Here is a 27,589-nt window from a genome sequence, read left to right on the forward strand (position 1 = left end):
AGACAGACTAATGTTACTGTTTCATCATACAGAAGAGGAACTATTATTTTTAAAGAAGTTAGTAAAGTTTCAATCAAGAATGTATGCATTCCTTTAATGCCTTCACCACATTTACTCATTAACTGGAGATGATGGCTATTCTTTATCTTATGGATTATCCTGGTTTCAGCTGGGATAGAGTTAACTGTCTTCCTAGTAGCTGGTACAGTGCTATGTTTTGAGTTCAGTATGTGAAGAATGTTGATAACACTGATGTTTTCAGTTGTTGCTCAGGAGTGTTTAGACTAGAGTCAAGGATTTTTCAGCTTCTCATGCCCAGCCAGGGCACCTGACCCAAACTGGCCAACAGTGTATTCCATACCATGGGACATCCCATCTAGTTTAGGAACTGGGAAGGCGGGGCAGGGATTCGCCGCTCGGGGACTGGCTGGGTGTCGGTCGGCGGGTGGTGAACAATTGCCCTGCGCATCATTTGTACATTCCAATCCTTTTATTATTGCTGTTGTCATTTTATTAGTGTTATCATTACCATTATTAGTTTCTTCTTTTCTGTTCTATTAAACCGTTCTTATCTCAACCCATGAGTTTTACTTCTTCTCCAGATTTTCTCCCCCATCCCACTGGGTGGGAGGGGGAGTGAGTGAGCGGCTGCGTGGTGCTTAGTTGCTGGCTGGGGTTAAACCACGACAGGATGCACCTAGAAATAATAGGTATAGAAACAGTATTGCCCTACTGTCTTATACAACTTTCAAAGATACAACCAATAGACATTCTTTTCCCAAAGATTATATACTCCAAAATGTACGGTGCTATTTTTGCTTAGTTTGTTTACTCAACATGCATTTGCAAGGGTAAATAAGCTAGGCTTTAGGAATTTTGTAGTTGCATTTCCAACTAACAGGTCATACTGCTCAAACTGCATTTGCATGAAAGCAAGGCAAGACTTTTAAATATGGGGTATGGGTTATACATATATATGTGTTTGAAAAAAAGATCTGTTCAAGAAATATCCCATTACCAAAAGTCACTGTGTTGCACTGGGAAAGTCTTCTAAGATTCACATTTCTCAAGTGTGAATCATAGTAAAGCCAGTCAGATTCTAATCCTGAAAAGCAAAGGATCAAGTCTAAAATGAAGAGTGGCATTTCAGCTTGTTAACAACAAAACCTTATTTTATGACAATGAAAAATAAGGTAAAAGCAATATATAAATGCTTCCATTTAGGGCAGATTTTGAAACAAGTGTTTCTATTCCATTCTGTGGTGGTTTTATACCTTTTGCTTGAGGACATGCTATTGTTACTGCAGCGTGGCTTCATGATTCATTAAACTACTTTTCTGTATATGTAAGCAGACATACCATAGGCTGCCTATTGCATGGTTGCAAAGGGGAATGAGTCATCTGGAAAAGAAACCAGCCCAGCTGAAATAGAAGTGTGCAAACTTCATTTTTATTTTGCTTTAACCAAAAGCTTAATAATTAAAATGGCATGTGCTTGTACATCTTAAGAGACTGAAAAACTTAGAATGATGACACTTCCATACAAACATAAGTGCAAAAGGTTATCCACGATTTGAGATTTATGGATTTATATGAGCATAACATTTTGCTTAAAAGATTTAACATTTAAAATGTACTTTACTGCAATCCAGCTTAGCTGGAATATGCAGATAAGTGGATGGGAAACAATAATGCATACTGCCTGCTTCCTACCCAGTGGTAATTCTTCATTATTCATTGGTAATTCAGTCTACTAACATTCACTGAATCTTAATATTTTCCTTTTTTTTTTTTTTTTCAGTTCTACAAATAGTTCTTATATATATCTGATCCTGACATTGTCCCCATTGTTAATAGCTAGATTCCACCAATCTGAATTTCATTCACTAAATCATATTCGGAGACTAGTCTCATTGATGTCAGTAACAGCAATTGTGAAGAAATGGCAAGTAAATTATTTTATTCTGTTAACTTGAAGGGTGGAGCTACTGAAAATGCAGTTCAAACAGAACCTGAGGATTTGTGAAAATCAGGTCAAGTTAATTTCTGGGCTTTCAAATCTAACTTCACAGTTACAGGAAAAAAATTGATCATTCTTATGTTCTGCAATTTCTTACACTTTAAACTTATAAGGTCAATTTGCGTGTCATACTCTTGACTTAAATAATTAAGGGTCCAGGAGGCACAATCCCTAATATTATTGGGAAACCCAAGAATTACAGTAGTTTTACCACTTTCACTTAGCACCAGTCTCTAAATGCGTTGAATTTCTATAGCACCATCATTGTTATTTAATGGTAACACCACATAGGCCCACTAGTATGCTCTAACTGATTCAAAAATATAACATTATGAATTCTTGGAGCTTATATTTGGATTTCAAAGACCTGGCACGGGCCTTCCCATGATGCTTATTAACAGTAGAGAAAATATTTTTACTTCTGTTAATTGCATCAATTCTAGCATCTACTATAAACTGTCCCATCTTTTTGTAGTCCTAGATTACAGTATCTTTTGCATTATTTGAAACTTAAGTGATATTGCAGCAGTCTATGAGTCTTTCACGAAATATCCCAGTCACTGGCCTAACTGTACCATACTCCTTCCTACTGCTTTACTTACTGATATTCCACTCAGTCTTTACTCAGCTGAGGCTTAAATCAGACACTAGCTTTCAGATCACGAGAGCAATGACTCATTCAGTAGGTCTATCTTGCACATTGGATCTGGTAAGAATTTTCCTCCTGTGCCCACAATGCCCACATTTATACCCCTGAAAAGTCCAGTTGACTCATCTGTGCACAGTGCTGACCAGCCTGTCCTGCTCACAGTCTCCATGTTTCCCTGAGTCCTGCAATTGCCTTCACAGACTGGCAGCTCTTCTCAGAACATCCCAAATATTTCTTTCTCCTTGGATCTTGAGACTGCAAGGCCACCTTTGATCTTAGGCTCAGTGTTATTAGACAATTATTGTCGTTGCCTAAATTATGATCTGAATGTGACTTATTCATCTCATTGTTTTAGTTTGCCTCTACTGTTTCATTATAACTTCTTTACACCTCCTCTGCATCCTTGAATTAATGTGCAATTGAACAGGAAGACACTGTTTATTAGCCTGAGACATTAATCAGATACTTTCTCCAGGTTGTCCTACAAGCCTTCACCCAATAGTATTGAGCATGGATTACACATTATCCTACTTGCAGAACTTGATAAGCTAGCCTCTGAGGACTGTTCAAGTGAAATTCAAGTGTTTCCTATTATCCAGAGACTATAATACCCCTTGTCCTCTCTGACCTGTAATCTTAGGATGTTTGGGTTAGTTTTGTTTCCTTCTTTCACAGAAATTCTGCCTCAAAGTAGGGTGACGACATTGAAAAAGATGGATTTATCTAGTTTAGGTAATCATTTCTGGTTATTTCACAAACTGTGTTCCATCTGCAGCCACAGATGTGTCATAGCAGACATTGACTTCGTTCTTGCTGTGGCTTAGTGGTTATAACCAGGTGCCTGATACAACTTCGTTATTGAAGTTTTTGCAGCTTTAATAGTCATTGTTGTTTCCTTGAGTCTGATTATGCTTTTTTTGGATCAAAGATGCAAAGCTAGACTTAACGTGCCCCACAGCTGCTCTCTGATTCCCTTGCTTTGTCAATGTATGCTCATTGATCATCGCATCTGATTTTGCTACTGATTTTTTTCTCTTAGCTCAAACATTAATAAACCGCAAATGTCAGACTCATATTTCCTATGACACAATACAGACTAACACACCATATAACTCAATGAGTCAGGGAGGCAAAGTCAAAAAAAGACTTAGAAACAAGATTTTCCTCCAGTACTCTTGAAAACTGTGCTCTCCAAATTTTGAGAGATAATGATGTGCTTCATGAGAAAAGTTTATTTTACAGAAACTCGCTTTAATATTTCAAGCGGAGCAACTGAAAGGAAACTTTATTGTGCAATTCTCAGTCGTTACATCTGTGATCTCTTCCTTAAAAAGGATAACACTGTAATGGAATTCACTTGAGGGTAGGAAGGTTGAATAGAGAGCCATGATTTGTGATCATTGCCTCTTAATCCTAGAGCTTCTTGAAATCTACATTACTCTTAGCCCAATTGGCCCTTCAGCAAGATCATGTGGATCATTAATTATCCATTTAGTCATCCAAGGCCAATAGACTTAACAGAAGTGGTTTATGTCAGGTAGGCCCATTTCAATAGTGGTTGGTTAAGGTTTTTCCACTGGCCTTGAAGCAGGATGAATTAGGCAATGGGTAAGCTATCATTTCTGAAAATGCTTGAATAATTTATGTAATTTATTTATTTCTCTTGAACCTGAACTGTTGATATGGCTTTCATGCCATTAAGAAATGGCAATCACACCATGCTGAGTTTCCCAAACAGATACAATTAAATCCAGATGAATAAATTTAATACCTTCTCAAAATGGTAATGTTCAATATTTTTACAATATCCCTCACTATTTGCTGTTCATATCTGAACTTTTTTTACAGTTCACTGATCACATGAATCTTCAGGCTACTTGTGAAGGATAACAGCAAACCCAAAATACTGATTTTCTTTTTTTTTTTTTCCTCTTCTGTCCTGAATGCTACATTTTCCAAGGCCCTTTGCATCCTATCTTCCTGGCATGCATGAGTCTTATTCCATCTGCTTTTTTACATGCAGCTTGTTCATTGTTAGTAACATCCTGCTTCAGTGTTTATAGTTGCCTGTTTGTCCAGCTAAAATCCACCAGAAGTGCAGTGCTAAGATCATAGCAAGGTGCTGATTGACAATACTGTTGTTTTGTTCATGCTGGAGCAACTTCAAGTTTCTTATTCCTTCCTTTCACATCTTTCTCTTTTTTACTCATAATGAGTTTTCTTTTCCTGTGGTTTTTTCAGTTCTCATTCTATGGCCAGAGTTTATTTTTACATTTTAATTCAAAATTAGTCTTTTCAAAATAAAATCTTACTACAAATTTAGTACATTTCCAAATGTTATATATATTTTTTTTTTCAGCATGTTCTGAGATTTTTTTAAATATTTCTGGCCATAATTACTGGAATTCTCTAGTTACTGAAATATTGACTTCCAGCAAGAAATACAAATTCAGGTGGGGAAAAAAAATTGAAAATAATTAAAACCATATTAAAATTAAATCATTAGAATATTTTCAAATTGTTTTGCAAGAATTAAATGGTATTAACCCCAATATACTGTTTTGGGGAAGAGTCTGGAATGGAATACAAGTTTGTTGAACATTAGTTAAAAATATCTGATTTAATCCTGCCCTTGACATCTTTGTCTTTTTTATTCTATCTCCACTTTGAGATAGCTCTTGAACTCAAACCTCCTATTTGGTAAAGCCACACTTGGAAGTAACGTTAACTTTTGTATCCATTTTTCCCTCTTTTATACATATATAAATTATATTTATACATAGATGTATCTCCTGCATCACTGTGGTCATATTTACAACTTAGATGTGTGGGTATAAGTCAAAACTAGGACTTGTAACCAACCCCACCTCCCATTCAAATTGCCAAGCTCCTAATTGTAGGCTACAGGGTTCTTTGTGGACAGATGCACTGACACAGACTGTCTGACTGAATTCAATTTGAGCAGCATGTTGTTTCTGAGAGACAGGCACTCCTCCCCTTCTGTTCCTGGGAGGCAGCAGCTGTGAAGGGAAGCTGTCAGTCATCAGCTCCCCGAGATGGAGGGGAGATGTGCAGACACATAGACATGCTGCAGGCTGAGCTGGGAGGCAGGAGCTCACCTCCCAGCTGGAACCAGAGCAGAGCACAACGCTTCTCCTCTTCCCGATCCTGACCATCAGAGCTGAGCGCTAATGCCGTTACCTGCTGCAGCCTAGCTGAAACTCTCAGAAACAAAAAGAAAAAGGAAAATGCTGTGGCCACAGTCCAGTCTCAGCTGGACTCAAGTCCAGCTAGCACATTACTAGTTAGCTTCTCTCTGGTGGTAAGGGCTCAGGTTTCAGCTCAGGCTGTCATTTACTGCTTATTTACTCCTTATTACTGTCTTGACTGACAGTGTAAACATAGCCTGTGTTCTTTATCTAAATGTGTTAAGAATTCAGGTATGATACACAATAATCTGTCACATCAATATTTCTAATGTGGTTTGTTTCCTTTAATATTTTTTCCTGACCTTGGTATATTCATATGAGATGTTTTCAGACTTTATAGTAAGAAAGACTTAGGGTTTTTTGAGCAGCTTATTGCTTCAGTGTCTGAGACTTTTACAATCTCTCATTGTAAAAGAAAATCTGGAAGTAGAAAAATAAGCAGTCAGGAAGAATAAAATCTAAACCTGGTTTTCCATCTAATACCTGTGCATTCAATTTGGAATAATATATTTTTGCTGTTGCTGATAGAGGAAGTGAAAATCCTCAGATAGTCCTGGTATAGGTCACACAATATTCATCATGGCTGAGTTATGAAATTATGTGAAAGAAAATAATATAGTGATATCCCCAGGGAATGCTACTGGTGCTGAATCTTCTCTTACTTGCAATAAATTATGGGTGCTTTGAAAAAGAATATAGAGTACTATTCAGTTTTGAAGCTATTTCCTAGTGGAGGATTAGTTATCATATAATGCAGTATAATTCATTTGCTGGTGGGCATGGCTCCAGGGTATGACTGGCAAGCATACCCTGTATGTGTAAGGCTGTATACAAAAGCACCACAACCTATCCAACAGCAGTACAAACACTAAGTGGAATACAGTAAAGAGGTAAATTACCAAGCAAAATGCATAGCTGAATTCAGTAATATTTCTACCCAATCTGACTTTAACTATTATCTACAAAAATTACTGGTAGTTTCCAACCAGCAATGGAAAAATTAAGGACAGCCTTAGTAATTGGTTGGAAGGGACCTCAGGAGGTGTCTAATGAAGCAGGGTGTCATGGTTTAACCCCAGCCGGCAACTAAGCACCGCCCAGCCCCTGCTCACTCCCACCCAGTGGGATGGGGGAGAGAATCAGAAGACTAAGAGTGAGAAAACTCGTGGGCTGAGATGAAGACAGTTTAACTGGTAAAGCAAAAGCCATGCACACCAAGCAAAGCAAAACAAGGAATTTCTTCACTATTTCCCGTCAGCAGGCAGGTGTTCAGCCATCTCCAGGAAAGCAGGGCTCCATCATGCAAAACGGCTACATGGGAAGACAAGTGCCATCACTCTGAATGTCCCCTCTTCCATCTTCTTCCCTGTCGTGGTTTAAGCCCAGCCAGTAACAAAGCACTACACAGCCACTCACTCACTCCCCCTACCCCCTGGCCATGGCGGGATGAGGAGAAAATATGAAGGCAGGGTCACGGGTTGAGACAAGGACAGGGAGGGATCACTCACCACTTATGGTCACGGGCAAAAGACAGGCTCAACTTGGGGAAGAAAAAAATCAATCTAATTTACTACCAATCAAATCAAAGCAAGGATATTTGGAAGTAAACCCAAACCGTAGAACACCTTCCCCCCACCCCTCCCTCCTTCCCAGCTCAGCCCCGCTCCCGGTTCTCTCTCCCTCCTCCCCCTGGGGGACAGGGGGTGGGGGTTGGGGTCAGCTCCCCACACCTTGTCTCTGCCGCTCCTTCCTCCTCAGGGGCAGGAGGACTCCTCACTCGTCCCCTGCTCCACCGTGGGGTCCCTCCCACGAGAGACAGTCCTTCACAAACTTCTCCAGTGTGGGTCCCTTCCGCAGGCTGCAGTTCCTCACAAACTTCCCTGGCGTGGGTCCTTTCCAGTGGCTGATCTTCAGTCACAGACTGCTCCAACGTGGGCTTTCCCATGGAGTCACGGCCATCTTGGGGGGCCTCCGCTTCCCCGCTCCCCTCCATGGGCTGGGAGGGAGGGCCTGCCGTCTCACCACGGGCTGCAGGGGCATCCCCTCCTCCATCCTCACTGACCTCGGTGTCTGCAGAGGGGTTCCTTTCACATTCCAATCTCCTCCCCACTGCAGGTTTCCCTTTTAAAATCTGTTCTCCCAGAGGCGCTACCACCATTGCTGATGGGCTCAGCCTGGGCCAGAGGCGGGTCCAGCTTGGAGCCGGGGAAGCTTCTAGCAGCTTCTCACAGGAACCACCCCTGCAGTCCCTCCCCCACTATGAAAAAAAAAAAATGTGCCACACAAACCCATAACATTCCCCCCTCAGCTTTGTATGCTGAGCATGATGTCATATGGTCTGGAACATCCCTTTAGTCAGTTGGGGTCAGCTGTCCCAGCTGTGTCCCCTCCCAACTTCTTGTGCCCCCCAGCCTCCTCGCTGGTGGGGTGGTGGGAGAAGCCCAAAAGGCCTCGGCTCTGTGTAAGCACTGCTCAGCAGGAATGAAAACATCTTGGCATTTTCAACACTGTTTCTAGCACAAATCCAAAACATAGCCCCACGCTAGCTACTATGAAAAGAATTAACTCTATCCCAGCCAAAACCAGCACGTAGGGCCAGATCTGAGGTCAGACCAGGTTGCCCAGGGCTTTACCCAGTTGGGTCTTGAAAACCTCCAAGGATGGAGCCTGTAGAACTTCTCTGGGTGACCTGCTCCACTGCTGGACTGTCATGGGGGAAAAAAAATTTCCTGATCCTTTCTTGTTTCAACTTATTTGCCTCTCTTCTTACCCCAGTGCACCTTCAAGAAAGTGCTGGCTCCATCGTTGTCTGTTCTGGCGGCTGAGGCCTTGCAGCATGAGGTGTGGGCTCCTGCCCACTTGCACCCATGGAGGGCAGGGAGCATTGGTGCAGGAAAGGGCTGTGGAGTGATTGCTGCCTGACAGTCCCACAACCTGTGAGAAAATATTAGCTGTACATGAACTGTTCCTGACAATCATTCATCTCACCTGCTTGTTGTTACCTTGCTAACTGATGGTTGCTTACTGCCTGCGGATCTCAGTCAGCTGCCAGTGGTTTTTACCTTGCACATGCTGGGAGGTGAAGTGGCTTCAACTGACATTTATTTGCTGTCACAAAAGAAAAAATTTCATAGAATCATAGAATGGTTTGGGTTGGAAGGAACCTTAAAGATCAGCTAGTTCCAATCCCTCTGCCATGGGAAGGGACACCTTCCACTAGACTGGGTCGCTCAAAGCCCCATCCAACCTGGCCTTGAACACTTCCAGGGATGGGACATCCACACCCTCGGGGCAATGTGTTCCACTGCCTCACCACCCTCGCAGTGAAGAATTTCTTCCTTACATCTAATCTAAATCTACCCTCTTCCAGTTTAAAGTCAGTACTCCTTGTCCTATTACTACATGCCCTTGTAAAAAGTCCCTCTCTGGATTTCTCATAGGCCCCCTTTAGGTACTTGAACATACTGTGCTTTTCCATTCCTAGAGATACACTTTTTATATTAGTTCCACCTGATGGTAAGGGTTTTGCAAGTTGCTTTCCAGGAGGGGAGTTCAGGAGAGACTTGAATAGATGTGAGAATGACTGGAGATGGAGGAAATGAATCCCTGTCATTGGAGTGTGGAGAAGGAATGAGCTTGAACGAGAGACCGGGGGGAACATAATACCATCTCCAAGGACAAGAAAAGTCTGCCATGCAGACTAAAAATTGGCAAAAATAACAATTAATGAGTTCAAGCTAGAGAAAGATTGTGATTCCACATTAGAGTTAGGGGTTTAGTGCTAAAGAAAGTAGCACTGGAATAAAACCTTCTTTGCTTGGGGCAGTTTTGGAGGTTTGTAAGACAAGCTGGAGAACCATCCATCAAGTATGACAGCCCTGTCATTGAGAGGGAGACAGATTTTGAGACTTCTTCCAGTTGTATTTGTTATTATTCTATGACTTTCTATTGTTAGCTCATTACTAGTGCATATAAATGTGTGATATTTGATATTGTGTAATATTTAGAGCAGTTAGTGTTGATGGTTTCAGATGAAAATAGTCACTAGGCTTGAGAAGCTGAACTTACTGTTGAAAAAGCAGTGAATGCTTAAAAACAAGTATACAAATTGTATTCATTTAAATGTTTATGGAAAATTACTAACAGCTATGTGGTGTGACTTTGGGCCTGCTAAGGATTTAGGATAGAAATGCTAAAGGAAAATGAGTATGTAAAGTGAATGACAGAAAAATCTAAGCAGCAAACTTTTGGGGGGAGAATGAATTCAAGGACTCAAAAAGGTAGTTGCAGAAAAATGAGGCTTTCACAGTAACTTTGTCTTTTGGTTGTGTGTTACATGGGTTATGTCCTTTGATGTGAATGGAGAGTCAACCCTAAAGGCTAATTTACAGGCCAGTGTGTGTCTGAGCAAGCCCTCAATGCTGTGCACTGTACACAGATCAATCCCATTAAGTAACATTTAATAGCTAGAATAATTCCAGTGCACATAAACATATTTCAAAGGCATACATGAAATAGCTGAATATATTATAAAGAAAAGCAGAATTCCTTGTCTGAACCACAGACTTTTACAAAATTCCAGTCAACCACTTACCACATGGTCAGACACTTAGCTTTGATGAATTTCAGACAACAATATACAGAAGACAGCTGGTATTAAGGGGAGTCTGAGGTAAACAAGGGGGTTTTGGTAGTTTTTACCCAATTTGGGCCATTATCAGCTCTGCAGAAGTCATCTCGTAATTGGTGCAGAATTTTAGAGATGACATGGCTGCAGCATCTTGGCTATTTAATCCAGGAAATATCTTAGTTATAAAATATGTGTGCCATATAAAGGGTGATCCAGCTTCCTTTGATTCTGTAATTTCTCAAAATCTCTGATTGCCATTGATTACTGCTTGCTAAGAATTCAAAGTGAGAGTGTCCTCTATGAAGACTTTTCAAACCATCTAGAATCTTTCTTCATGTGACTGAAAAAGAGTAACTGTTCCCTTGATCAATATTTCCACTCCCCACACATTTGACCCCAATCCCAGATTGGGGGGCTTAATTTGCCTGTGACTAGGGTTCCATATAGTTAAACTAAGAAGTCTGATATTACCATCTAATTTTGTAACCCTTTTGTTGAAACACTTTTGCTGAGACAAGTTCTGAAAATTCAAGGGTGTTAGATCTTAACCCAATTCTGAACTCTAAGTTTGGTTCAATCTTATTCACACATACAAATTTTATCCTCATTCAAGATCAAGATTTTTACCACCATCTCCTCAGTCACCAATAACAGTTCTCATAAATATCAATGTGCTGTGGATTGTGATACAAAACTACCCTTAGTTTAAATTTTACTGTGCAGAAGTAATTTAATAAGAAAGTAATTGTCACTGGGACAATCCAATTTTCACATGGGAAAGAATGAGCTCTTTTCTAAGAAAACAAGGTATTTAAACTCCTTTCACTGAATATAAAAAATTAGCAATGGATTTTCTCATGCTATCATGTTCTCCTACAAAATTGTAAAAAAAAAAAAAATATCCCTGGCATTTCATTAGCGGCATAGATTGGCAATGCTAAAGAAGGATACATGGGTGAATTAAGGGGCAGGGGACAGCAGCTGACTGCTCTTTTTTGACAGTATGCCTCTCTTTCAGACCCTCACCAACTAAGTTGCATAAATCCAGGCTCTTGCAAAAAAAAAAAAAAAAAAGAAAAATCGGTACAGGTTTTTGTCCTGCCTTTGTTAGGCTTTCCTTGGCCAGCACTGACTTTTGCATGGCTGCACAGAGAAGCAGACTAGGGAACTGACCCTGCTCAGCACTACTCCTTTCCCAGGGACCATGTTCAGCTGGATCCCCACTGGCTCACTACTGGAAACTAGTGCTGGCACTAGTGCTGGCACAAGGGGAGGTGGGGGGTGACCTGGGAGAGTAGGTGAGGGAGCAGCAATTTGTAGTAGAACTGTGAATTTTGGGAAAATTAAAGTAACCATGAAACCGTGACCTGTGTCAGATCATGATTTAGATATCTCTTTTTTAGAACTAAGTTTTGAGTACAACTAAAAACAAAACAAAATACAAAGTTACTAAACAATTGAGTTCTGATCACACTTGAATCTTGAAATACTAAACTGTTATTAATATTATATACAGCAAAAGTATATTTTAAATCATTGACTACTGTAAGGTTTAGTAGTGGATTTACTATACAGTAGTGAACATCCATTAAAGTTTGTCTTGGTATTAAAAGGAATCCTTGCAAGAAAGAAATGAGCAGTCTACACAATCCATGGAGAGGTATAGCCAAAAAGCTCAGCTCATTGCTAGAGGCAAAATCAAGTGCATTTATATAGCTAACAATCAGTGTTCAGATAGTAAACGTAGAGAAGCTATGCAGAATACTTGGATTTACAGTAAAGCACCAGTCTTGCAGCAGTGTGGTGGGCAAAACTGGGAGGCAAGCAAGTAGATCTCTGAGCTTTGGGACTTTCAAATAATGTCTGACCACAACTTTTTCTGAACATTGTCCTTAATCGTAGGAAGAGACACTGGTCTCCTTATTCAAGGTCTTGTTCTTAGAGAGGCATGTGCTATAAATGCTATCACTGTTACAATGATTTGGGGTGGGGGTTACGTTGATTAAGCCCTGCGGTAGAAAGGTTATTCAGTTTTACAAATGTTCTTCTCTATATACTGACAACTAAATCAATTGTGTCATGCAAGTCACACGCAAACATAAGTAGCGTTCTGAGAATCTGTTCCAGTGTTTTTGTTGCAGAGAACATTCTGCCTCTGAAAGAAGTAGTGCTATTTTGATGTTCACTCTTTCTAAACAAATTCAGTCTTTTTAGAGAAGAGTTTAAATTCTCAGCTTCCCTCTATTTGTCACAAAACATCTGTACAAGAAAAACATGACACTGCTATAACTTCTGGAAGTTTGCAATGGCCTTCATCATCCATTGCTACATCTGCCACAACAGTAAGCCTAAGAAAATCTTTAAACAATTCTCTCAAGTCACTTGCATGACTTTACAAATCTTCAGTTAGTGCATTTTTTTCTGATGAAATGAACCAGAAGTAGCACCAAAATATTTAAAAGAGATTTCCAAATAGCTTTGCATGGAAGGGTGGTCTATGCAGGGACAGAATACGATCAGTGCAGGAAAGTTTTGTATATTGCCAAACTTCTGTGAAGTTTGCTCTTCTACATTTGCAGAAAATAACTCTGCTTTTGCATTTTTGTTGTTTTCTGTATCTGTTGTTTTCTAAAGTGTCCTATTTGGATTAACACTAGTATTTGCCACTCTGCTAGTCATTGCCTTATCTTTTTAATACCAGTTTCACCCTAGTGGTACTTATTTGTTCCTTTATTTTTCTACAAGCCTTATTATCTGATCTGCAGTGCTGCACTTTAGTGCTGCTGAATAGCACAACAAAGAAAAAAAAAAACCCACAACCCCAAATTATGTCTTCCATTTTGCCCATCTTGACAATAGGACTGTAACCAGGTCTTGTCATATCACACATAGAGCACCTCACATCACATCACATCGCCTCATCTCTTTCAATCTGTGTTCTTAATTTAACTCTTAATTTAATAGGTTAGCATTTTAACCACCTCAGTCATTTCTATTTCTCACCTGGAAGAAGTTGGAGAGTGTTTTATGGGTTTTGATTCTTATGTGATGCTGTGATACTTTCCTCACTGCACAAATTATGTAGGTCCATTCTGCAGCAGAGGAGATTAAATGGTGACTCATTTAAAGTAGGTTTTATGCATCTGGTTTCACACTTTTTGTGCCTTGATCCTGGGTGTCCGTTCAGACATGAGGTTGCTTGGACTCCCTGAGATTCAGTATGGTTGGTATATACCTGTCTATATCATATAGCTTTCCACACAAGAACTTGAGCTCTTCTCTCTACACTGAATCCCCACCTCATTCTTTCCACCGTCAGCTCTGAAGTTCCATATTTTCTTTGTTGCCTTTTTGCAGAGGTGTCCATAATCTGGTCATGCTCCAGCGGACAGAGGAAGAAAATACTCTTTGCTGAATGTACCCTATCTTGGATTTCCTCAATTGTCTCTCTCTTCTAATGGCCTCCTCCAGACATGAGAGGGATTGGAAACTGTTTGTGTTTGGCAGAAAAGCCTAGTGAATCTCTCATGTAAACTGCTAACTTGAGCAAGATTACCAAAACCAGAATGATAAATGCAGATTCTTCTGTCTCTAGCTAGATATCTAAATAAATGACCAGTTTCTCAGAAGCTGTAATAACTGGGCTGATTTCAGTGAGTTGCAGGCTATTAAAAAATGTTCCTACATTTTGTCATTCAATATATAAAAATTCTCAGGCAACTCTTGGTAATGAGCCAACCCAATCTATTTTTTTAATTAGTGTCTCCAGATAAACTTGTAATATTTACTTCTGCATTTAGAAAATGCCATATTTAAACCTATCATCAATGTACAAAGCCTCTTCGCTGCACAAATCAGAGTGCATTTGTGCATGTGTATGTGTTTGTGACTTGTAAATACATAGAAATATAAATAACCCCACAGGACTCAAAAGAGTAATATAAAACTAAAGTAAAAGGAAGAAGCAGTTAAATATATATATATTTCACCAAAAAAACACAGATGAATGAAAACTTGAATGTCTTCAAGCGAAGACCTCATGGCAAGATTTACAAGGTTAGGTAACCAGCTAAACCTGCTCCCCTTGTATGAGGATTTGTTATAATTTTTGTATAGCAGCACATTTCTTCCATAATGCCTCTTAGCTTTGCACAAACATTTTGCTTTCAAAAGAAAAGCAAATATAGGAAATATTCTGCAACCTGTTAACTGGACTTGAAACATTCAGTGGAGGCTCTCCCTCAATGCACACAAATAATAGGCAAATTGATTAAGGTATTATTAGCAATAGGATTGTGCTGTGTTTTTTTTAATAGGCTGGCTTTTCATTTATTGACATCAGAGTCATACAAATGAACAGATGCCTTATCTAAAAAGATTGAGTTGACAGTGCAACCTGTATTCTTAAAATGCTTCATTCACTAGGGTGGCATGATAACCATTTAAGACAAGCACCTCTATTTCTCACCTGGGAGAAGTTAGTGTGTACAGTGGCTTGTGGATTTTAATTCTCATGTCTGTCTTAGGCTTGATTCAAAGACCATTGCAATCAGGGGAAGAGTCCTATTAATTTCAGAAGGCTGCTCAGTACTACTATTGCAGTATCTTCAGGTATTGTGGGGTAGAATGTCACTAATTGACTTCATAAAGGTAGTAGCCATTACCTGGTTTCTGTGTTTTCATTGGTAAACTGGAGGACAAACTAGGTTTTATATTCATTCGTCTTCCCCCACCTCTTTGCAGCATCTTCAGTGCGGTGTAAAACTGAAAGTATTGGGTTTACTTACCATTTGTAAACAATTCCTTATTTCCAAGTTTGAAATCCATTAGATGATCTCTTCAGAGAAAAGGTTTTTTTTTTCCATGAAGACAGTCAAGGATGAGAGCAGGCTGCCCAGAGAGGGTATGCATTCTCTGTCCTTGGGTGTTTCTATAAGCCGACTGAATCAAGCCTTGAACAGCTTGGTTTGATCGCACAGCTGGCCCAACTTGAGGAGAAGTATGGTCTAGAGACCTCTGAAGTCCTATCCAACCAATTAACCTATGATAAGCCTTATTTTGTTCTGTCCATGTACCTATTCTATGTCTCTTTCAAACCTTAAGACTGACAAAGGGTGAGGAAATTGAGGCAAGGAGATCATAAGTGGAGAGAATGGTTTAAGCAGTGTCCTAAATGCCACACTGGTTCTCACTATAATATCATTTGTGTCCTCTTTAAAAAGTGTATTGCAAGAAGTGTTAAAAACTATCACAGAATCACAGAATGGTTGAGGTTGGAAGACACTTCTTGAGATTATCTGCTCCAAGCAGAGTTCGAGCAGGTTGTCCAGGACCGTGTCCAGTCAGATTTCTAATATCTCCGTGATGGAGACTCCATCTCTGGGCAACCCATTCCTTTGCTCAGCCACCCTCACAATAAAGGTTTTTTTTCCTTGGGTCTAAATGGAATTTCTTGTATCTTGGTTTGTTCCCATTGCCTCTTGTACTGTCTCTGGGCACCACTAAGAAGTGCCTGGCTCTATCTTCTTACTCATCAGATAGATCCCTCCTGAGCCTTCTCTTCTCCAGGCTTTCTCAGCCTCTCCTCATATGAAAGATGCTCCAAATACTTAATCATCTTCACTGGACTTGCTCCAGTATGTCCATGCCTCTCTTGTAGTGGCAAGGCCAGGACTGAATCCAGATGTGTCTCACCAGGACTGAATAGAGGGGAAGGATCCCCCCCTTGTCCTTCTGGCAATGTTCTTCCTAGTGCAGCCCAGATACTGTCAGTCTTTTTTTGCCATGAGGTTGCATTGCTGGCTCATAATTATCCTCACCTGTGTGTTTCCAGGAGTGTCTCATGTCTTAAGGCAGAACAAATCACAAGTAAGTTATGAATGGGCCAAATATGTGAAATTTTTTGTGTCTGTCATATATTCAGTTATATTTCCCTAAATCTGAATTTTCTTTTAAGAATGGGGTGTCCTAAGTGTTTGTGCCGCATCAGGCATCCAGACACCTGTAACTCTCATTCTCAGGCACTTCCAAACTGGATTAATGTAAACAGCTGGAGTCCAAAAAACTTGTCACAGTTCAAATATTGATTTCCAAGTGATCCGTTTTATTGCCCAGAGAAATTAATTTCCAATATTATGGAAAGTTAAGTCCTCAGAAAGTCTTTGCATTATTAACTGTGTTATACAGATAATAAAATAGTGATATAACATTTTTAAATGTTATAAAATACAAAGGATAATAATAGATAAATTCGAAGAGACTCAATGATTTGTGATCAATTTACTTACGTTTTCTCACATGCTGTTCCTTTTAAACGATAGAATTTGGATTTTGGGCTTTCCACAGTCTCACAGAAATGATTCTTAATTCATTTGATTTCAATAGATATGAGGACCCCTGTGAGTGATCATTGGCATCAATTCTTCTCTCTTGATCTACTTTAAATATTTGGTTTGATAAATCAAAAAGCCTGAAAATTAAGCTTAAACAAAATCATAAAGACCAGAATGGATCTCCTGAAGGGCAAACCCTCCCTCTGATGTAATGGCAAAACTAAAACAAAACAAAACAAAACAGCTCCCTTTCCTTCAATCTCTAAAATAGGCATATAAAATATAAGTACACAAATAGATTCACTTATTTTTAAAACACACGACAACAGACATGTATCCAAGTTGAATTTTTTAATGACGCTGGTGCTGATTTCATTTCTGATGATTAATATAAAGTCACTGTTTTACCTTGTTTGACTCTTCGATTTATAGCATAATAGGAAAGCAATGAGAAGTTCACTGAAGTATTTTCTTGTTGATTTTGCACAAAATTACTAGATCTGAGGTAGTTTTCCAATTATATAAAAAAATGCAGCATCAGTCATCTATCACTCACATTCTATTTGATCACAATTCTATTTAATCACAGTATTTTTCCAGTCGGATAATTAGTGCTCAGATTACTGTCATAACATTCTCCACAAAGCAGAAGTCTTTACCCTCATAGCAAACAGAAATGGGGTCCAGTAAAGGTAAAAACTTGCTTTTTGCTTACTTTGTAAGTCATAGCCATAGAAGTGTAGTCATAAAAGGTGACTTTTAGAATAAGTATAATGCTAATTTACAAAATATGAAGAAGAAGGAGATTGGAAAGTAATTGAATATTGTTCATTCTGGAAAAAGCATGATCAATGATTTTATGTTTAACTATATTTTTTTCCACCCAGTGGAGACAGATTATGTTCATGTTGTGCTCTGTGCCTCTATGGGATTTGATTTTGGCAAATTTTCATAGTCATAATCCTGACATGATCCTAAATCAGGAATGATTACTGGGAGTTGGGTGTCATCAGACTGGCTACTGTAAACAAGTGTGACTCCAAAGACACAGAGCTGGATTTCACTCAACATCTGTAGTTTATGAAATTGTATTGTAAGTGTAAGAGAATTATCTTCTATGTTGGACAAGAGATACCATTTGGAGTTGTTAATTTTACTTTTGGTTTTGTTTCTGTTGGCTATCTGAATTAGTGCCACCAATTATTATTTGCATTAATATTGCAGGAGAATTGGTATAATGTTAATGCAGTAATGACAATCTGAGAAGCCTACGTTTCCCATTAGTATCTACCTATGGTAATAAGACATCCTGATCGGCTTTGTTCCTTACTACAGAATTGTTGTGTCTCAAGAGTAACTACTTCATGAGTAACTACTGCCTTGCATCCCTACTGAGTTAACACAGCCATGTAATAATGATTCCTCAGATTATTTTGCCTCAACAGTTTTGAGTGATTTTCCATTTTATCGACAGTGAATTGCTAAATTTCATTATTAAAATAACATGTCTGCTAGATAGTTTACTTGGCTGATGTGAAATATGGAAAACTACACTCAAAACTACCTGATCTAAAATAGAGTACAGCCTACAGGTTGAGTATGTGTTTAGGCAAAAACAGCTATAGAAAGGAAGTTACTAAAGAGGAATGCTTTTGTTTAGACTAAATTAGCTTTGAATGTGAAAGATGCCAAGTTTCTGCAGTGGAAATCAGGTTAAATTCAGGAGTCTGTATCTGTGAATAGCACATGAGTTTGAAAGGTCTTGTGAAAAGTTAGGGAAATGGAGAAGCTTCACCTCACTTCTAGTCCTGAAATCTTCCAGTTCCTGGAACTTACCACCTTGGGTATATTTGGATTTTATGCGCTCTGTCATTTTCCAACACATTTTCCTCCTTTTTCCCAGAGTGCAGCACTACCCCTGCAAGCACCGTGCTCCACAGAAGGAGCCGTATTTTTTTGTCTGGAAGTATAAAAAGCATGTGTTTTGTTAAGAGAATATGTTATTCAGAGGTTGACTTTCTGATGTAATTGTACTTATTACATTTCTCTTAAGGATACTGTAGTGAAAATCACAATTACAACATTATATAGTAATCAAGTGCCCCTGAAGACTTCGTTTTTGCAAACGTAACTTATTTGTGGGTTTAACAGGAATTAAAAAGCATACATAAACCAGTACTAAGGAATACTTTATATTTGGAAAAATTGAGTCAGCTATCTAAAGTTCTTGTAAGAAAAATTAGAAGAAAAGCTATTTTCCCAAAAACTTGCATGAATGTGTAGGGATAGCTGCGTGCATGAGCACTTCTCCTCACTTGTGCGTGTGTTCATCAGTGTGTGCTTATGTTATTTGTTCCATTTTCAGTCTATTCTAAATATTAGTTCAAATTATGATTTATAATAGTGATCTTACTGTGATTTTTGCTGTTGTCTAGGCCTTGTGTCTTATGTCAAAAAAGGAATGGAGTGCTTAACTTTTTCATTTTGTTTTTATGTTCTATGCCTGCAATCCCTCCAATATAATGAAGAATAGGACTCTAATATGGTACTGTAGAGTGTAAAATTTAGAGAAAGATAAAATTCTTAGGTATTTTTCGAAGCTTGTGAACTGTACACTGCAATGTAGAAGGATGAAAATTACACATCTGATTTATACACCTGCTAGTAAAAATCAGGAGATTAATTCCAAAATAGCATATTTTGCATTATTCTTTGTTTGTTTTCAGTTCAGATGAAAACCTTCACAGTATAAAATCAGTGATTTAATAACTTTCTATTTTTCAAAAAGGATACTTTTTAGCAAGGAAAGACACGAATGAGTAATTTAATGCCATCTGCAATGCATAGCATTAATACAAGATTTTAAGCCAGTCCAGCTGGCTGCTGATCAAGAATACCAGACAAAACTCAGCCAACTCTTTCCATAAAAGATCCCTTTCTTTTGTGGGTAATCGAGCTCGCCTTGCCAGTTGTGCAATGGGCTTGCCTCTAAAAACCAAGGTCTCCTTTTCAAAGAAATCATAAGCATCTTGACCCAGGAGTGCCAGGGAGGAGGGAGGCTGGTGGTGCCCTGATGGCCCTAACAGGGGCTGCTCGGAGCAGGACATCCTCTCCCCTCCTTAACCACAGGGGAGCCCACTGGCACTAGTGGGGGTCTGCTCTGGTCTGGAAGCCAGCAGATGCATTGAAAGGGAGCACTTACAGGGAAAGTGGGAGTGATTCAATCCCCCTGAGGGTATTAAAAGAGAGCACAAAGTTAGTTTTGTGTACTAACTACTCTGCACAAAACTTTTGCTGTGAAAAATTAAAATAGGTTTTACTCTTAACAGTACATACTTCTTTTCAGAAGGTATCCTTTGCTTCAGCTCTACTCAGCTGAAAGAGGTATGTGGGAAAAGGGGCTACAGTAGAAAGAAAAGTGTGTGTGTGATGTAAAACGGTGGCTACAGGAGAAGGGGAAAAATACACTTAGAGAAATACAGGGTTGAAGAGAAGTGAAGGCATGTTTGTTTTGTTCAATTGTTTTGCCATGCCCTGATAAGACAAAATAGGTGTATTAAAACCAAACTTAACTAATGTTGTACTCCTTAACTGATTTATTTTGTTTGAGTAAGTTAAGATTATTATAATATACTGATAAGATGGATATAAAAGTGTTGCAACCTTAAAAAAAAGGGGGGGGGGGGGTGTCTACTTTTTAGAAATAATCTGATTAATGCTGCCCTTGTACAATGTTTGTTGTTTATCCATCAAATGTTCAAAATAAAAAATATAACATTACACGCAAAGAACATTATATTCAGAAATTGCCAGGTGTTCTCCATGCAGAATGCTATAGGGACATTATGTTAATAAACAACCTCAGTTTGTAAGTGCAAGCACAAAGCAGCTTGGTAGTAAAAAGACAAACACTTGAAGACATAAGAGTACACAGGAAAAAAAATGGTGTTATTCTTTTCAATAACAATATAAGCTCAAAAATTATGAAAGTATCTAAAAAAGTGGCTGAATCTCATCTGCAACCATGTTCTCAAAAATGTTTTCATTTTATTAACATTGTTTGCTGATGATAGCAACAAAGCTTGTGAACTGTTTTCCTTGCAAAAACGTTTGGATTTCTTTTAATATGACCTTAACTTTGGGGGTTTAATACTTAATTTAAGAGTAATTCAAGCATCCTTCATTCTGGAAACAGTTACAATGCTTTCTGTTCTAAACATATGAATATATTAAATTTTAACTAGCTCCTTTATCACACCAGTGAGGATACAAATGAAAAGAAATATTGTTTTTTCCAGTTCATGACCTAAAGTATTTCCTTTTTGTGTGGAGACATGTTAAAAATAAAATCTCCAGACAAATAACATCTCAAGTTTGACCTACTGTATATCTTTGTGATACATTCCTGAATTGCCCAATGCAAATGCCTGAAGGCAGAAATTAAGGTTGTAAGGGCAGTCTTTGACCAGGTACCTTCTAATGTCTGCGTTTTGACTTCATAATGGTAAAGGTAGGATTTCTGTATAATTCTATAAATGTAATTTATATTTTTGCATTATAATTTGGAAGGTAACTAGCTATCAGTGGGGGGAAATGTGAAAGATTGGATGCAAAGGAAATACTGTGTTTTCAAAAGAAAACAAATGAATTGCTAGTATCTTGCTGGCTTTAGATCATATCACACTTCAGTAATAAAATCTCAGTATATACACACAAGGGAGATACAAAAAAGACAAATCAGCTATAAAGCCCTTGGAAATTTATTAGATAATATCAAGGCTAAAACTATCTAAACATAAATTAATCTTATAATAATATTTATTTAGTGTGTTATATTGAATTTCTAATTCAAGATTAGCCTTTTTCATTTGTATGTGTTAAATTTTTGGTACATTCCTTAGGTTTTCATGTATACAATTTAATAGTGCCCTGGCCAAACAGAAGGTGATTATTGTGTTATTCAGTAAATTGTAAAAATAGAAACTATAGTTAAAATGTTAAAACTTCTCATGAGAAGTTTGATGTCAACAGCAGTCAGAGCCACAAACCATTGCTAGGACTTCTGAACAGAATAGCTAAATTCCATACAAATAATATTATTGCCTTCTGAAAGCAGTGTTTGCCTGCAAAGCCAGCCCCTTGTGTCAAGCCTGAATATCACTTTGAGCAATATTTTGCCACCTCTTCATTTCAGCAGATTCTTCTCCAGCATGCTCAATCTGCTACATGCAGAGCAAGCTTATACTTTTTTGGCAGGCTAAGTCAAACAATTTGCTTGGGGAAAATTCCAGATTTTTTTGCCTTCATATAAAATGCCTGTTACCTCTCTAGTCTGAAAAAAAAACACAACACAAACTAACACACACCCATCACCACCACTCATTTTGTTGTGCTGTGGCAATTAACTTTTGGGTTTTAAGTCAACTGTAAATTTTAGGTTGATTAGCTTTCTCAGTGGTATATTTTCAAGCAAAACTAATAGAAATAAATACACAGTTAGAGGACTGGGTAGGAGGCTAGTTTTGGTAGCAGCACTGGCCCTCTCTGCATGGGTAAACTGGCTACAATCTCACCCACCATGGCAAACGTAACCCCATGCCACAAAGGAGGTCATGTCTCCTTTGTTAGCAGATCCTTATTTGCTCAGTGGGGCCTTCTGCACCCATGCAGATTAGATGAAATAACTGTTCTGACATCTGCAAACTTCAGACATCAATTTAACATCAGTTAAAATGAAGATGCATGTAGTTTCAATGAATCATTTGGGACATCATGTTTTCAGTCTGAAAGAAATTGAAACTTAACCCATTTCACTGATTGCTACTTTGTTTTGAGGTAACGCTCTCTCAGGGTCATTCTAAACTCAGTTCAGGTTCATCACGAGGTCCTGCAAATTCATCAGCTTTTTCAGCAACCCAATCCAAAATATCATGTTGTGATAAAAAATGAAATACACAGTTTTCCTGGGTTTGGCCTTTGCTATGAACATTGTTCATAGCTCTGCTATGGACTGACAGATTTGTATTTCTGCTTTTCTGACATTTAGTTAACTAACCTTCGTTACCTCTGTCTTCATATAAAGACCATGTAGCCCATGTTTTATATGAGTGTTTTATCTATACAGTTCCTTTAATTCTAGCAGGAGTCATTTCATTCATGTTTTGCAACATCTTTGAAGCAGTCTACAAAAAAAAGGGCAATAAATCCTAACTAGAGAAGTTGCTGCATAGCCTGAAAAACAGTTTAATGATTATCAAAAAGGTTGATTTGGATATTTATATTACCTACTTCTTGGACACAATGAAGTAATTATAACATCTTTGTTTCCCTTTTTTGGGAAGGATTTATAAAAATATTAAGTGAATTAATGGAACTTCCTATTTTCTAACTTCCTATTGTGAAAATCCATACAGGAGCCAGTGGAGGTTTTCATATTCCTGAATTTTGAGGCAGGCTAGCTGGCTAACATTTGTGTTAACTCTCTATATATAGGGGAAAGAGAGGGAGGAACTTCCCAAGAGCATTATTTAGTCCATCTAACTGAAGACATGCTTCAAGTTGCTCTTTTGAGGAACTTCTCTGTCTCCATTTGCTACAAATGGAGAATAGGGAAATAAGCTGCATAAATTAGGTGTTTAAGGCTGTGATGTGAATATCTCTCATTCTTCTCTCTTTCCAGTCAGAGGATCTACAATGCTGTGTTTACTATAATGTTAATATATCTCATGTATATTAAGATTTTCAAACCAAGACAGAAATGTCTGCCAAGAATTGACAAAACGTAGTTACGCTGATGAGTTCCACAAGGAAAAGTAGTTGTGGTTATCCTCAGCTGGAAAATGGGTTCTGTGAACTTTCTTCTCTCCCATTTCAATCATACATTACCCTTCATAATTTGTATTTGCACAATCAAATTAATTAACCTGGGGTGAATATTTGGAGGAGTTTTTAGACTTCGTAGCTCTTTAAGGAGTATGTGTATCAAGCAAATGGTAATGATGCATTTGGACCAAACAATTGTGCTTTTTTTTAAATTTAATTGCTATAATGGATGTATATTAAATATTAATATAAAATGTTTTCCCAGCAGTAAGTCAATGCTCAGTGAATTGATTACACAAAACAGTATTTTTCAAAAAAAAGAGACTTTTCTGCTTATTATTCAATGTACTTTCATGCCAAATTAAGAAACAGAGCTTTCTTAATTTAAGCTTAGTCTTTCCAAGTAATGCCATTTCAGATTTAGCAACTGTATGTTCTGTTCCTTAGGAAATAACAGAAGATCGGGATCGATCACGACTTGATTCAATGGTGCTGTTAATTATGAAACTGGACCAGCTTGACCAGGATATTGAAAATGCTCTCAGTGCAGGCTCTTCCCCATCCAGCACCCCAACATACAAACGGAGACATATACCTGTAAGCCAGTTTGCTTAATCTTTCTTTTTAATCTAAGTAGAATCTGGTTTACTTCACCTTTTTTTTCTTTCAGTCCTCACATTTATCAGCTCCTTGGTTTCTGAACTAAAGCTCTTTTCCTAAAGAATTTGTCTTGTATTGTTGTTTGTATGTATGTTTTGAAGGAGTGATATTGTCTTCCATTATTTCCTTTTGGCATCATTTCATAAATGAGAGCTTCAGAGCTCCCAGATAAAAGAAAGGGAGATTAACAAGATTTAGAAAATGTCTGCCACTCTAATTATCACTTACTATAAATGCAGAGTCAGCACAGAGTCAGGATCACACCAGTCTCAAAGCATATGTGTATGTGTCATTTGACATTAAATACAACTGAAAGTAAGTCTGAGCTACAGGTCTTGGTTTTCTGCTAGTGGGAGGGTCCATGAAATATTTGGCAGAAACACACTTAGGAAATCCTCTGTCATTCAAAATAAGATTCTGGGCAGAACTGTGCACTCTATTTATTTAAATTTCTTTAATTATTTTATTAATTTAAATGCAAGAATTCCTTGCTGAGAGAAGTCCAAAGGGAGACTGGACAGCTTGCAAACATGATTGATGCGTTCTTTTTTTCCAAAAAATGTTTACACATGTAACTATGAAGAACATGAAATGGCTGACCCAAGGTGTTCTCATGCAGGCTTCCTACTAATTTCACCCACATGTGCTGCAGCTGGTTTTCAATTTAAGAAACCTGAGAAATACTGCCCCAAGATCTCTAGACTAACATTCAGGTCATTTGTTTTTGTTAGTGGTATTTTCTTTTAAATAATGAGGGGGTTTTCCTATTAAAGCCAGACTTCATTATTGCTATATAGTCAAGTGAGTGGTCTGTAGGTGAGAAAAGCTGTATTTAAATTTCGGTGGGTTTGGTAAGCTGAAGATTATATAACATATCATTTTTAAAGGACATAACATAATTACCCTTTTAATAGTTAAACATTTTCCCCCTGGATATCAATGTTCTCGCAGTATCTCCTTGAGCACTGATGCCACAAGGAAGCTGAAATACAATGTTAACATCTGTTCTTTATATCTCACCAAACTGTGCCAGCATTTTACTTAATTTCTTACAGCAATAAAGGGAGTTGAGGCAGTCTGTATAAGTAAGTCTGCATGATAATCAGAGGTGGTACCTGTTTCCATGCTGCAAAGCAGCCATCTAGAAAGATAGACAGCTTGCATTAAAGATGGTATATATGCTATTTATATACACTAATTTTCTAGGAATTTTTGAGCCTTTAAGTATTATGAATCAGAGAATCAAAAGATTTGGTTTTCAGAACATTTATGCAGTGTGTTCAGTCTTGTATTGATTTTATAGTAACAAAGCATTTGAATGTAATGCAAAACCATGGGTAATAGGGTGTGGAGCATGGTTCTGCACTGTGGCAGCATGGCTCTGTGAAGCAGACCCTTCTAAGAGCAGCTGTACCCAAGCTGACTTCTACAAAGAATTTGCACGGCTCTGCTGCATTTCCCAATGCTTCACATTGCAGAGGACTCACTGGCAGGAAATATCTGAGTCAAATGCATGGTCCTACCTACAGTGCAGCTTTGTATCTAATTTCTAACCCTTTTCAGAGAACAGCACGCTTGTGTAGTTGGTGTAGAGGCACCTAATTGGCAGCTTCAGTTTGGAGACGAGGGGCTTAGCAGGAATTAATGAATCAAAGGGTTGACATTTCTTTCCAGTTCAGGAGCAGAACCAGAGATGTCTCTGCCCCATATTTCACCTACTCTAGAAACTTGGTATTAGGAAACTGAGGTTTTGCCTGTACAGAGCTGGCTGGGGTTAATAGTTCAGGCTTTTTTCTGTGTACTGTGTAGCTGTATTCACACAGGCTGCACCTTGGCTAGTAATCCTGACAGTATATGGCTGGTTCTACACATAGCCAGCTCTTTGCCAGACATGTGTCACAATTTATCTGCAAGCACTATAATCCCTGCCCTCGCTCTATGCAGTAAATCAAGCATGCACTATATTTTTACTTCCTCAACAATAAAACATACTATATTTCTTCTTCTTTTTATTCTCAAAAAAGGAATGTAATCAGTGTCATTAAAAGTAAGGGCATTTTAACCAGAAATAGCATTTGGCTGATAAGTGTCTGCTGATTCCAAAAAGCTAGGGAGCTGTACCTCTGAATTGTATAAACTGCTGGATAGTGATGTCATTTCAGCTGTGTAATGGCTTACAGATGTTCGCTGAGCTTGCGATGCTGCCAGAGACAGAAGGTGGGAGCACACAGGAAATACTGAACATCAGAGAAAAATGTCAGACTTCTGCAGCCCCAAACTGATTTTTCTTACCTTGCATTCTAACATTTAGGGGAATTACAGCTTTGATGTTAGTGGTGATTTATAATTTCAGAACAGCAGCTAATGCAAACCACTACATTGAAAAGGGCAGCAAGTGAATATGTAAGTAATGGAAAAGAATAAGGGGAATTACTCTTACACAGAGAATTAAGCATGTATATTGAGCCTGTTTAATACTACCATTATTTAGAAGAACTAGATTTTTATTTCATATTCACATTTACGAAGGAGACTTGCAACTTTTTTTTACAGGATGTTGAATCTGGTTCTGAAAGTGGAGTGGATGTTGCTTCAGTAAGTCACTCACAAACAAACTTGTCTCCTAATATCCATGCTCCTGACCCAGCATCTCCCTGTTCAGTAGCCAGCTCTGGAGCTAAACCAAAGGCTGGGGTGAGTACAAAGATTGTATTTTCTTAACTTCATTCATGATATCAGATTGGAAGTGAAATAAAGATATTTTATACTGTTCATTACATGGATTGTACAAACAGTATGTGTGTGACGCTGAAAAAAAGGACTAATAGCACAGGTTGTCTCAAGGTGCCATTTGAGTGGCAAACAATCCTAGAAGTTTCACATTTAGAAACACTATTATCAGCTGATGATTATAACAAGCTTAGTTTTTATGTGAGAAAATAAATTAAAGGAGTTATTCCATATCACTTAGGAAGATAAGGTTTCCTGAAGTGGTATCACTTGGAACATTTCCTAAATCTCATGGAGGGTGCAACCAGCGAAAAAGATAGTTGAATCATGTAGCCTGATTTATGATCCCCAAACCCAGTCACCTAGTCCCTTGAGAGGCTAAACTGTTGTCTACTGCAAGCAGAGGTATTACCCTACTGAATGGAGAATGTCATTCTAAGGTCGAATTGGGCAAGTGGTTTCACACGCTGAGGATGGCAGGGAAGCCACTGAGCAGACAGACCCTTTTCTGCAGGTGCCAGTGCATGCTCGGTGGTG

General features: G+C 38.4%; 1 protein-coding gene across 3 annotated transcripts in view; it reads left to right on the plus strand.

Annotated features, from left to right (window-relative positions):
- Positions 1–27,589, plus strand: part of DLC1 (DLC1 Rho GTPase activating protein) — a 234,640-nt gene that overhangs the window by 37,762 nt on the left and 169,289 nt on the right. For all 3 annotated transcript variants that reach the window (XM_069789391.1, XM_069789386.1, XM_069789402.1), the window contains exons 3-4: positions 24,110–24,259; positions 26,876–27,016. In XM_069789391.1, the coding sequence (XP_069645492.1) occupies positions 24,110–24,259; positions 26,876–27,016 (291 nt within the window). The remainder of the gene's footprint in view (positions 1–24,109; positions 24,260–26,875; positions 27,017–27,589) is intronic.

Source organism: Haliaeetus albicilla, chromosome 1, assembly GCF_947461875.1.
Source record: "Haliaeetus albicilla chromosome 1, bHalAlb1.1, whole genome shotgun sequence".
In the NCBI taxonomy this organism is placed as follows: Eukaryota; Metazoa; Chordata; class Aves; order Accipitriformes; family Accipitridae; genus Haliaeetus; species Haliaeetus albicilla.